At 48.5% G+C, this 13,733-nt stretch overlaps 1 protein-coding gene across 1 annotated transcript in view; it reads left to right on the top strand.

Moving 5' to 3' along the window:
- SHANK2 (SH3 and multiple ankyrin repeat domains 2) overlaps positions 1 to 13,733 on the top strand; it is a 480,608-nt gene that overhangs the window by 86,733 nt on the left and 380,142 nt on the right. Inside the window, exons 7-8 of the mRNA XM_035013495.1 lie at positions 12,292 to 12,443; positions 13,421 to 13,588. Coding sequence (XP_034869386.1) covers positions 12,292 to 12,443; positions 13,421 to 13,588 — 320 coding nt within the window. The remainder of the gene's footprint in view (positions 1 to 12,291; positions 12,444 to 13,420; positions 13,589 to 13,733) is intronic.

Here is a 13,733-nt window from a genome sequence, read left to right as displayed (position 1 = left end):
ACAGCCTTGCCAACCTTCCTGTCACCTCTCTTGTTTATTACAGCCATCTTATGTGAAGTCATATCTCCCTGTGGTTTGTATTTGTATTTCCCTAATGACCGGGGATACCAAGCATCTTTTCATGTGCTTATTGACCATTTGACCATTTGTATATCTTTGGGGAAATGTCTATCTGTATCCTTTGCCCCCATTTTGATTGGGTTATTTGTCTGTTCTTGTTGAGTTGTGAATGTTCTTTATATATTCTGGATACAAATCCCTAATCAGGTATGTGGTTTGCAGATACCTTCTCCCACTCTGTGGGTCATCTTTTCACTTCCTTGATGGTGTCCTTTGATCCACCAAAGTTTTTTTTTTTTTTTAATTTTATTATGTTATGTTAGTCACCATACAATACATCATTAGTTTTTGATGTGGTGATCCACGATCCATTGTTTTCGTATAACACCCAGTGCTCCATGCAGTACGTGCCCTCCTTAATACCCATCACCGGGCTAACCAATCCCCCCTCCCCCCTCCCCTCTAGAACCCTGTTTGTTTCTCAGGTCCATAGTCTCTCATGGTTCGTCTCCCCCTCCAATTTCCCCCCTTCATTTTTCCCTTCCTTCTCCTAATGTCCTCCATGCTATTCCTTATGTTCCACAAATAAGTGAAACCATATGATAATTGACTTTCTCTGCTTGACTTATTTCACTTAGCATAATCTCCTCCAGTCCCATCCATGTTGATGTAAAAGTTGGGTATTCATCCTTTCTGATGGCTGAGTAATATTCCATTGTATGTATGGACCCCATCTTCTTTTTTTTTTTTTTTTAGAGATTTTATTTATTTATTTATTTGAGAGAGAGAGAGCACGTGAGAGGGAGGAGGGTCAGAGGGAGAAGCAGACTCCCTGCTGAGCAGGGAGCCCGATGTGGGACTCGATCCCAGGACTCTGGGATCATGACCTGAGCCGAAGGCAGTCGCTTAACCAACTGAACCACCCAGGTGCCCCTGGACCCCATCTTCTTTATCCATTCATCTGTTGAAGGGCATCTCGGCTCTTTCCACAGTCTGGCTATTGTGGACATTGCTGCTACGAACATTGGGGTGCATATGGCCCTTCTTTTCACTACATCTGTGTCTTTGGGGTAAATACCCAGGAGTGCAATTGCTGGGTCATAGGGTAGCTCTATTTTTAAATTTTTGAGGACCCTCCACACTGTTTTCCAAAGTGGCTGCACCAACTTGCATTCCCACCAACAGTGTAAGAGGGTTCCCCTTTCTCCACAACCTCTCCAACATTTGTTGTTTCTTTCCCTGTTCATTTTGGCCATTCTAACTGGTGTAAGGTGGTATCTCAATGTGGTTTTGATTTGGATTTCCCTGATGGCTAATGATGATGAACATATGTGTCTGTTAGCCATTTGTATGTCTTCTTCAGAGAAGTGTCTGTTCATCTCTTCTGCCCACTTTTTGACTTGATTGTTTTTTGGGTGTTGAGTTTGAGAAGTTCTTTATAGTTTTTGGATACCAGCCCTTTATCTGTAGTGTCATTGGCAAATATCTTCTCCCATTCTGTGGGTTGCCTCTTTGTTTTGTTGACTGTTTCCTTTGCTGTGCAGAAGCTTTTTATCTTGATGAAGTCCCAAAAGTTCATTTTTGCTTTCGTTTCACTAGCTTTTGGAGATGTATCTTGAAAGAAGTTGCTGTAGGCGATGTCAAAGAGGTTACTGCCTATGTTCTCCTCTAGGATTTGGATGGATTCCTGTCTCACATTGAGGTCTTTCATCCACTTTGAGTTTATCTTTGTGAGTGGTGTTAGAGAATGGTCGAGTTTCATTCTTCTGCATGTGGCTGTCCAATTTTCCCAGCACCATTTATTGAAGAGACTTTTTTCCATTGCATGTTTTTTCCTGCTTTGTCAAAGATTATTTGATCATAGAGTTGAGGGTCCATATCTGGGCTCTCTATTCTGTTCCATTGGCCTATATGTCTGTTTTTGTGCCATTACCATGCTGTCTTGGCGATTACAGCTTTTAATATAGCTTGAAATCGGGCAACGTGATGCCCCCAGCTTTGTTTTTCTTTTTCAACATTTCCTTGATGATTCGGGATCTTTTCTGATTCCATACAAATTTTAGGATTGTTTGTTCCAGCGCTTTGAAAAATGTCATTGGAATTTTGATTGGGATGGCATTGAAGGTATAGATTGCTCTGGGCAGCATAGACATTTTAACAATGTTTATTCTTCTGATCCATGAGCATGGAAGATTTTTCCATCTTTTTGTGTCTTCTTCAATTTCTTTCATGAGTGTTCTGTAGTTCCTAGAGTATAGATCCTTCACCTCTTTGGTTAGGTTTATTCCGAGGTATCTTATGGTTTTTGGTGCTATTGTAAATGGAATCGTTTCTCTAATTTCTCTTTCGACAGTTGCATTGTTAGTGTATAAGAAAGCAACTGATTTCTGTGCATTGATTTTGTATCCTGCCACATTACTGAATTGCTGGATGAGTTCTAGTAATTTGGGGGTGGAGTCTTTTGGGTTTTCTACATAAAGTATCATGTCATCTGCGAAAAGAGAGAGTTTGACTTCTTCTTTGCCAATTTGAATACCTTTTATTTCTTTTTGTTTTCTGATTGCTGTTGCTAGGACTTCTAGTACTATGTTGAACAACAGTGGTGAGAGTGGGCACCCTTGACATTTTCCTGATCTTAAGGGAAAGGCTCTCAGCTTTTCCCCATTGAGGATGATATTCGCTGTGGGTTTTTCATAGATGGATTTTATGAACTTGAGGAATGTTCCCTCTATCCCTATACTCTGAAGAGTTTTAATCAGGAAAGGATATTGTATTTTGTCAGATGCTTTTTCTGCATCAATTGAGAGGACCATATGGTTCTTCTCCCTCCTCTTATTAATGTGTTCTATCACATTGATTGATTTGCGAATGTTGAACCACCCTTACATCCCGGGGATAAATCCCACTTGGTCGTGGTGGATGATCCTTTTAATGTATTGTTGGATCCTATTAGCTAGGATTTTGTTGAGGATTTTGGAATCCATATTCATCAGGGATATCGGTCTGAAATTCTCCTTTTTGATGGGGTCCTTTGCCTGGTTTGGGGATCAAGGTAATGCTGGCCTCATAGAATGAGTTTGGAAGTTTTCCTTCTGTTTCTATTTTTTGAAACAGCTTCAGTAGAATAGGTATTCTTTCTTCTTTGAATGTTTGGTAGAATTCCCCAGGGAATCCATCAGGCCCTGGACTCTTGTTTTTTGGGAGGTTTTTGATCACTGCTTCAATCTCGTTACTGGTTATTGGCCTATTCAGGTTGTCGATTTCTTCCTGTTTCAGTCTTGGCAGCTTATAGGTTTCCAGGAAGGCCTCCATTTCATCCAGATTGCTCAGTTTATTGGCAAATAGTTGTTGATGATAATTTCTAGTAGTTGTTTCTATTTCCTTGGTGTTAGTCGTGATCTCTCCCCTTTCATTCATAATTTTATTAATTTGGGTCCTTTCTCTTTTCTTTTGGATAAGTCTGGCCAGTGGTTTATCGATCTTATTAATTCTTTCAAAGAACCAACTTCTAGTTTCATTGATCTGATCTACTGTGTTTCTGGTTTCTAATTCATTGATCTCTGCTTTAATTTTAATTATTTCTCTTCTAATGTGTGGCTTAGGCATCGTTTGTTGTTTTTTCTCTAGTTCTTTAAGGTGTAGAGTTAGTTGGTGAATTCGGGATTTTTCTTTTCTTTTTTTTTTTTTTAAAGATTTTATTTATTTTTTAGAGAGCGAGAGAGAGAGAAACAGCATGAGAGGGGAGAGGGTCAGAGGGAGAAGCAGACTTCCCGCTGAGCCGGGAGCCCGATGTGGGACTCGATCCCAGGACTCTGGGATCATGACCTGAGCCGAAGGCAGACGCTTAACCCATCTGAGCCACCCAGGCGCCCCTTTTTCTATTTTTTTGGTGAGGCTTGGATGGCTATGTATTTCCCCCTTAGGACCGACTGCCTTTCCAGTATCCCATAGGATTTGGACCGATGTGTTTTCGTTCTCATTGATTTCCATGAATTGTTTAAGTTCTTCTTTGATTTCCTGGTTGACCCAAACATTCTTGAGCAGAGTGGTCTTTAGCTTCCAAGTGTTTGAATTTCTGCCAAATTTTTTCTTATGATTGAGTTCCAGTTTTAAAGCATTGTGGTCTGAGAATATGCAGGGAATAATCGCAATCTTTTGGTATCGGTTGAGACCTGATTTGTGACCCAGTATGTGGTCTATTCTGGAGAAAGTTCCATGTGTGCTTGAGAAGAATGAGTATTCTGTTGTTTTAGGGTGGAATGTTCTGTAAATATCTATGAGGTCCATCTGGTCCAATGTATCATTCAAAGCTCTTGTTTCCTTGTTGATTTTCTGCTTAGATGATCTGTCCATTGCTGAGAGTGGAGTATTGAGGTCTCCTACAATTAACGTATTGTTATCAATATGACTCTCTTTTGGTTAACAGTTGGCTTATGTATATGGCTGCTTCCATGTTGGGGGCATAGATATTTACAATTGTTAGATCTTCTTGTTGGATAGACCCTTTAAGAATGATATAGTGTCCTTCTGTGTCTCTAATTACAGACTTTAGTTTAAAATCTAATTTGTCTGATATAAGAATTGCTACTCTTTTGAGGTCCGCTGGCATGGAAGATGGATCTCCATCCCTTCACTTTCAGTCTGGATGTATCTTTAGGTTCAAAATGAGTCTCTTGTAGACAGCATATGGATGGGTCCTGTCTTTTTATCCAATCTGCAACCCTGTGCCGTTTTATGGGAGCGTTTAGGCCATTCACGTTGAGAGTGATTATCAAAAGATATGAATTAATTGTCATCATGTTGCCTGTGAAGACATTGTTTTTATAGATTGTCCCTGTGGATTTCTGTTGTATATGACTCTTGGGGTCTTTCTCCTTTTATAGAACCCCCCTTAATATTTCTTGCAGGGCCGGCTTAGTGGTCACATATTCTTTCAGCTTCTGCCGGTCGTGGAAGCTCTGCATCTCTCCATCCATTCTAAATGAAAGCCTTGCTGGATAAAGTATTCTTGGCTGCATGTTCTTCTCATTTAGTACCCTGAATATGTCTTGCCAGGCCTTTCTGGCTTGCCAGGTCTCTGTGGATAGGTCTGACGTTATTCTGATGTTCCTCCCTCTGTACGTAAGGAATCTCTTCCCCCAACTGCTCTTAAGATGGTTTCCTTGGTTCTAAGATTTGTGAGTTTTACTATTACATGCCGGGGTGTTGGCCCGTTTTCCTTGATCTTGGGAGTGGTCCTCTCTGCCTCTAGGACGGGAATGTTTGTTTCATTCCCCATTTAGGGAAGTTCTCAGCTACGATTTGCTCAAATACATCTTCTAGTCCTCTCTCTCTCTCTCCACTCCCTCCGGGATTCCAATTATTCTGACATTGGAATGCTTCGTGGTGTCACTTATTTCTCTGATTCTATTTTCATGGATTCTGAGTTGTTTTTCCCTGGCCTCCTCTTTTCCCTTTTTATTTATTATACTGTCTTCCAGATTGCTTATTCTCTCTTCTGTCTCAGTTACCCTAGCTGTTAGATTATCTAGATTGGATTGGATCTCATTGATAGCATTTTTAAGTTCTGCCAATTCACCTTTTATTTCTGCCCTTAGAGACTCTATGCTGCCATTGATTTCTCCATTCTAGCCATTGTCTTCACAATTGCTAGCCTGAATTCCATCTCTGACATCTTGGTTATGTCTGCATCCATTTATAAATCTGCAGCATAAGTCATAATCTCTGAGTCTTTTCTGTTTTGGGGGCTCCTCCTCCTAGTCATTCTGTTGATGGGTGTTTGAGGGAATGTATAGAGTCCAAATTATTGACCAGAACCCAAGCAAGATGCACCTGTTTTCTTGGGACCTTAGGGTTGCTGGCCTCTTGTTTTCCCAGCCTGTCTTCTGCGGGAGGGGTCTCCTGCGCTGTTACTCAGGCAACCCTGTTTGGGCGGAGTTGCCCTGCGCCCCTGTGGCGGGGGATGGGCTCAGTGGGAATCAGTCTTTGGGGCTTTTGTTCTCTGGCGCCTTTCCCTGGCGGCTTTCCGCGTCTCTTCCGCGAGTCAGAGCAGAGAGACCTCAGTCTGTTCTTCAGTGAGCTCTCCAGGCCACACTGTCTCCGTTTCTGTCCGTGCTCTATAAACTGCAGCGTCCTGGGTTGTGCGCCCCTCCGCAGCACCCCCAGTCCTGCCTCCAGGTCGGGGCGCGTCTCTGCCCTTTGTGCTTCTAAAACCTCCAGCTGCTCCCAGTTCACGCGCGCGACTCCGCCGCTCGGGGTTTCCACCCCCGGGGGTTGCAGTTCGCAGGTGCGACCCCTCCACTCCCGGGGGCTGCCCTAGAGTCCTTTCCCCGACGCTCCCGGTCTGCGAGTCTGTGCCCGTCCGCAGCACGCGAGGCTGTCGCTCACCGGCGGTGTAGGATCCCCACGGCCAGGCACCCTCCCGCCGCCGTTTATCCTCCGATATCTGCCTGCGGAATCACGGCTCCCCGCTTCATACCTCGAAACCAACCGCCTGCGATATTCTATTTGTAGAGATCCACATCTTCTTACATCTCAGGCTGGTTTCGTGGGTGCTCAGAGGGGTCTGGTAGATATCTCAGCTCAATTCTGGGGACCAGCTGAAATAGGGTCCCCTACTCCTCTGCCATCTTTCCCCCCTCTCCTGATCCACCAAAGTTTTTAATTTTATAAAGTCCAATGTGTTTCTTTTTTCTTTTGTTGCCTGTGCTTTCGGTGTCCTACTTTTTAAAATTAAAATAAAAATCACGCCTAACTCAGGGTTACAAACATGTACTCCTTTGTTCTTTCCTACAGTTTTATAGCTGCAGCCCTTCCATTTATGAGCCATTCTGAGTGACGTTTTGTCTACGGCGTGAGGTAGGGCGCCCACGTGAAAATCTAGTTGTCCCAGCACCATTTGTTAAACAGATGACGACTTTCCCCGCAGTCATGTATAATTTGTAAATAAAGTGGTACACCCGCATGAGGGACAGCACCATTTTTCTATGTTTGCTTGTTTACTCATCACATAGCTGATCAGGTGGGAGAACTGTGCTCTGGGCCCATGTAGACTTGATGTCTATTCGTGACCTGGGAATCTTGCTAAAATGTCAGTTCTGGTCCTGAAGATTTGGGCTGGGGCCAGAGATTAGGCCTTTTCTTTTCTTTCTTTCTTTTTTTTTTTTTTAACATTTTATTTATTTATTTGAGAGAGTGAGCACGTGAGAAAGAGAGAGCGTGAGCTCAAGTGGGGGTTGAGGGCAGAGGAAGAAGCAGACTCCCCACTGAGCGGGGAGCCCATCCTGGGGCTGCAGCCACTTAACCGACTGAGCCACCCAGGCGCCCCGAGATTTTGCATTTCTAACTAGCTCTAGGTCACGCTCATGCTGCTCGTCCATGGAACACATTGGAGTGGAGCAGTGGTTCCCGTGTTGAAAACCATGTAAGGAGGTTTTACCAGTCCTGATACTGGCGGGGTCGTCCTCACACCGATTAAAGCAGTATTTGGGTGTGGGACCGGGTGGTTTCGCTGTGCCGTCCAGTTTGCGAACCCGCATTCCCCCGCCAAGCGGGGCCAGAGGTGCTGTGGACTGCCGGCCTGTTAGAGGTGCAGGTTCTCAGCTACACCAGTCCTGTTAAATCACCGCTGGGAATAAAGTCCACATTCTTTGTATTAATGAGCTCTTTGGAGGATTCTTAATTCATGCCCATGTCTGGGAACCACAGATCTAGGTAATGAGGAAGAAATCGCTGAATCACCTCTCTCTGGTCCTTGGGAATTTTGAAGTGTGGTCTCAGGTCCCTGGATTTGTCACAGAGATGGGGATGAGCGCACCGTGATGCTGTAGGGAGGCTTCTTGCTGTCGAGTTTGTTAGTGTTTGAGGACATATCAGATTTCCGCTGACCCAGAAGAGAGAAGGGCGCAGGATAGGGCAGGGGTGTAGCCCCACCTCTCTGAATTTGCTTCTCAGGTGTCCCCTGAGAAACAGACATCCCCATCGTGTGGACTTTCAGAATATTCCATCTGGAGGCCATGTCTCCCTTAGAGGGTAAGCAAACACAGCCACAAATGGCTTCTTCTGAAACTCCTGGTCAGGAGTGTTTCCTGGGTCATCATCCATAGTGTTGCATTTTGGCGAAATCTCAGTCTCTGACACAGAAGGGATGTGTCATGTTTTAGAGAGATGCGTTTTCAGAAAATGGATCACTTTAGAAAAGTGAGCTTAATGTGAGTGAAGGTAAAAGCCTGACTCCACTAGAATATTGTCCTTGTTATGTCTTGTGAGGGGGTCTATCTCCATGTTAAGCTGCTGCAGCGAGTCTTACCGTGTTGTCGCCATAGATCCTGTTGCTCCTCACGCTGTTGGGAGCTTTTTCATCACGAAGCACTTTCAAAGCTGTGACTCCCTGTTGCCCCTCACTGTGGGCTGGACAGGGTGGTCTTTGCAGCACAGAAGGGGACCAGACCCTGTGGGGTTCAAGGTGTCTGTTTAAGTCACGGCTGAACCCATAGTGGAGTGCAAAGGTTCCGGGTGCAAAGCCAGGTTTTTCCCACTTGCGATGTTTTGCATGAGGCATTCGGGCATAGAGAATGGGGTGTGTGATCTCTCAATTGTGGATAATTTAATAATGAGTTTTATATTAGAAAACAGCACTTAGATAATTGAATGCACAGGTTGTGCTCCCTCTGTCACTTGTGAGCCCAAATATTAATCTTTTCCTTTACTCATTTTTAACTGTCTATGTGTATGTATGATCTCCATCTACATACACGCCTGCCCATCTTTTCACTCACCCATCTTTCTTTCTCTCTTCCTTTCTCCCTCCTTCTGTCTTTCCTTCCCTGTATCTATCCACCCACTCATCCATCCATCCATCCACTTATCCATCAACCTATCCATCCATCCATCCATCCATCCACCTACCTATTCATCCATCCATCCACCAATCCATCCATCTCTCTGTTTGTCCATCCATCCATTCATCCATCCACCTACCCACCCATCCCATCCATCCGTCCATTTGTCTATTCACCCATACTTCCATCCATCCATCCACCCATGCACCCACATTCCCATCCATTCATCCACCCACCACATGCCCATCCATCCATCCATTCACTCATGCATCCAACCATCTATCTATCTACTCATTCACCATCCATCCATCCATCCACCCACCCATCCGTCCATGCACTCATCTAACCATCTGTTCATCCATCCACTTATCCAAGCATCTGCCCAGCCCCTCATCCAGCGATCTATTTACCTATTTTTTTACCTATCTTATAAAAGCTCAAGGATACTGTACCTCATTGTCCTCCTGGGGTGGCCATAGTCCCCAGTGCAGGGCAGAGCACTTAGTAGGTGTGTGAATATTTGTTTCCTTTGCTTCACATTCTAGGAGAATCGGGACTGTCTTGCTGAGGAAGTCATGGGGGATTGTGCCAGTCCAAGTTGTGGTGGGGGTGGGAATGCTAACAAGTATTGGCTTCATGGTTCATTTTATAAATTACTTTTTTATTATTGTGAAATAATAAAGTCATTGTACAGCCTTTGTAAAAATACATAAAAAAGCCATAATGAAGAGAGCAAAATTTGTCTCTTTGTGAGACTAACTGATCTGGTGGCAGTCCCCGAGGGCGCGCCCGGGGGTGGGCACCATCCAGCATAGGACGCATGCATTCGGGCCTCACAGGGGAGGAGACAGGTCCAGAGGGTTTTGGGGACCTGCTCAGGTCATCCAGCCTTCCAGGAGCAGAGCTGGGTTTTGCTGCCGGCGGTCCCTTTTCTCCAGGAGGCGCTGCTCACCCACACGTTTGGTTTCCGAGGTCTTTCTCCGGCACTTGGATGCTCCCAGGAACACCCAGGGGCCCGGGGTGCGCACACTTCAGCCTGCAGCGCACGGAGCCCCCACCCCTCTCCTTGTCCGCACGTCTGGACAGATTGGAAGCCAGTAGCCAGTGTCCTTGTGCTGTGCTTCCAGGTCCCCCCACTTCTCACCCCTGCAGACCCCTCCTGCTGGTGCCTTTCGAAGCTCAGCCGCTTGTTTGCTGGAGCCAAAATGTGACTGGGCCATGTCTGGGCGAGAGCGTTTATTATGTGTTCGAGACTGTCTGAAAAGACGAGAGCCGTTTCTACTCCACTGGGCAGTCAAGTTGAGAGAGACTGGGACCATCTTGAGGTTATACTCGTTGAGGTTCCAGTATATTTATCAAAACTGAAGTAATTTCAAAATGTAAACACTGAGGAATGTTTTTGGAGGATTGTGGTGCAGGTGAGCTCAGGCCCCAAGCTCGTTAGAGGCATGGGCACGTGGTCATCAATCACACAGTGCGAGCCCCTGACGGCCACGCGTTTGCAGTTGATGGATGAGTATCTTCTTGGGATGGTTCCATCAGCCCCATGTGGGGTCTCATTGGACGTCCCCTTCCTGAAGGGTGTGTAAGCTGGGGGGGGCTCTCCCACCCTCACCCGGGTGGGTCCCGGTCAGGTTTGAATGTGGCAAGTCTGCAGTGCGTCCTTTGGGCAGGGCTGTTTGAGAAAGGGACCGCTTGTCCTGGGTGCCGTCTGAGGGCTGGAGGTCCCCCTCAAGTACATAAGATACCCTACCATTAACGGGGTGCCTAGCTTTCTACTCAGCGGCTCTTACGTGCCCAGCACCATCCCAGGGTTTGGCTCTGCCAAAGGGGTCTGTAATCTGGAGTCCGAGGTATGACTCCAGCTCAGTTCCCGTTGCAATGGCCATGGGTGGACAGCCAAATAAGAAAGAAGAATCCTAATCGTTTTGAGGGTTGACATTGCCCCAGATGAGCATCAGGCCTAAATTGACCTTATACATGAGGGGCCAGCTTCCTCAAGTTGCTGTAAGAAATTTGATGAGAAGCGTAAACGCTGGTGGCTCCTGAGGACCCGGCCTTCCACGCCCTTCACCTGCCCCCAAAGGACCCGAGCCCTCGCCAATGCCGTCAGAAGCCCCAACAGCTCCCTCTCCCCGCTCTAGCGGGCGGGGGTCTCTCCCCAAGTTTGCATCTGTCTGCACGTCTGCCCCATTTCCACATCTCTGCCCCCATGTGGAGCTCCTGCCCTGCTCCACGCCGTCTCAACCCCTGACACCCCTGCACCTCACTGTGACACATCCAGGTGCAGGGTGAGTCCCCCGGTGAGTTTAAAGAGCCCTCAGAACAGTGCTCCTTTACGTGTAAAGAAGCCTGGGGATTAGGGCTAGATGGGGGTGGCGAGCTGAATTCATGATGTGGTTGTCCTTCCTAGGGACAGCCGGGGACGCGACCGGGGTGAGGTGAGAAGGGAATTCAGCCCCAGGTCAGATGCCCCGGTTCTTTTATTCTCAAAACGCGCTTGAAGTCAGAACGACTCATCATCAACCAGTAGTGTTTCTGGGTCCTGGGGACATGCACGTTGTCATATTGCCCTTGACACTCTTCTAGAGGGTAAAAGCCTCTCCAGTGAAGCACATCAGGGCAGTGTGCCTTGCTCAGCAGTGGCTATGATGGGCACTCGGCAATGGCTATGATGGGCTGACCGAGCGGGAGAGAAGGAGGTTTTAACCGAGTACTGCCCTCCCCGTCACAGCCAGCAACAGACTGGTCTGGAGTCGGCTGCCCAGGGCGGTGGGGGACCCTTCCTAACATTGTCCACATGGGGGTGGGCTCCATGGTTCTGTCCCCCGGGCTTCTGCCCCAGCCCTGCTGCTGGTCATTTATCGTGCTGACCCCATTCAGGTCTCTGCCTGCTCAGACCCAGACCTCCATGGGGCACAGACTCCAGGCCTCCCCTACCCTTGTGTGCCTGCAGCCTGAGCCGGGCGTCCTCCAAGATGCCCATAAGCGTTGTGACTTTGAGATGCAGAAGGGCAGGCCTCTGCCTTTCGGACCTTTAACTGTAGCCCCAGTGGGTCGCTGCTCCCCACAGTAAGCATCTGGATGGTGCCGTGGGATTCTGTGTCCTGAGAGCGAGGGCAGCTTCTCAGACCCGCTGCCCACAAAGCGATAATGTGGAAACTCTGTCTCTGCCCATTTTGATTTGCATGGGACCCCGAGCATCACCACCATTGTCACCCTTGAGACCGTGCTAACCGCGGGGATACCGGGGCTAACGGGTGGGAGCTGCGAATACCCTGGGGTCGGTTCTTCAAGCTCACTCTCAGACTTGGCACTTGGTTCGTGAGCTGTGTGCCTTGGCCGTCTCCCCGGTGCGGGTTCTGAACTACATTGTGTTTGGGTCCCGCAGAGACCCCACTGACCTTAGCTGCTCAGCTGGACGAGCCCGCGGAGGTGATCAAAGCCCTCAGAAACGGCGGGGCTCACCTGGACTTCCGCGCCAGAGATGGGATGACTGCCCTGCACAAAGCCGCCCGAGCCAGGAACCAAGTGGCCCTGAAGGTACATTCCGGAGCCCGTCTCCCCCGCGGGCACCCCTTCCCTATCTGATCCCCGGCTTCCACACTGGTTCCCTGTCCCCATCCCATGATGACCACCCGAGCTGACCCCGAATTGTGTTCCCACGTGGGTTTGGACATCTAGTCGGGGCCCCAGACCCTCTCTTCTTGAGAATTTTAGAATTTGGTGTTTATAAAAGGTCATCTGTCCCTCTCGTTTGGCCAGAGGCTTGTTATTTCTGCCAGGAAGGGTAGCACTGAAAGCCACCCCCTCGTGCCCCCTGGGAGGAGGCTGCAAACCCAGGCCACAGGCCCTGAGCCAGCCTTGTTGCTGTCGCCAACCCCTCCCCGGTCTCTGGAAGCCCACCCGGGGGGGTGCTTTCACCCCTCACCCTCCCCACGGCCCTCTGCATGCTTTATCTGCCCTGGCCCCAAGTGTGGGGGGCCCCCAAGAACCCTGGCTGGGAGGGAGGGGGACCCGCTGTTGGGGGCTGACCCCCAACACGATGCTTGTCTTGGAAGTCACGGATTTCTCAAGTTCACATCAGCTGTACCTCGTCCACTGCCTTAGTCCGAAATCCACGCTGGGATGGTTTTATGCTGTAGGTTGAATAGTACAGCTTTTCCCTTTCTGCAAAAGCTGCCTGCACTTCGTTGCTCTCAGCCAGTACGGGGTTTTGGGTGGGGGGGTCAGCAGGGCGCAGCAGGTCCCTGCGTGCCCCCCACGCGTGTCTGTCTGCAGAGCGTCTCCTGACGTCCCGGATGCACGTGCATCCTGTCACCTGGGCTCCACCTGCTACTTCAGGGCCGGGAACCTCACCACCGGAAGCTGGCCCCTGCTTCACTCTGGGAGGCCCGGGGAACGTGCGGACCCGCGGGCCTGTTCAGCCTCGGCCGGCGGGAGAGTGACCCCCATGCGTCGTTCTTGATTCACTCCCTGCAGAAGGGGTCATGAGACCCGTGTTTGGTGTTGTTTTCTAGACCCTTCTGGAGCTGGGAGCATCGCCTGATTACAAAGACAGCTACGGGCTCACGCCGCTGTACCACACCGCGATCGTCGGGGGGGATCCCTACTGCTGTGAACTGTTGCTCCACGAACACGCCACCGTGTGCTGCAGGGACGAGAACGGCTGGCACGAGGTCCACCAGGTGCGCGCGCCGCACCCCTAACACGCCTGCCCTCAGCCTCTCACCCGGCGCCCACAGCTGCCCTCCCAGCGTTCCGTTCCGTTTGGAGCGTCGCCGGCAGTTAAAAACGGGGATATTTACCTAGAAACACACGTTTCTGACCTCT

This window comes from Mirounga leonina, unplaced genomic scaffold (genome assembly GCF_011800145.1).
Source record: "Mirounga leonina isolate KUSES-001 unplaced genomic scaffold, KU_Mleo_1.0 Mir_166, whole genome shotgun sequence".
Lineage (NCBI taxonomy): Eukaryota > Metazoa > Chordata > Mammalia > Carnivora > Phocidae > Mirounga > Mirounga leonina.
The sequence above is the reverse complement of the archived record's forward strand: the minus strand, read 5'-3'. Positions and strand labels throughout refer to the sequence as shown.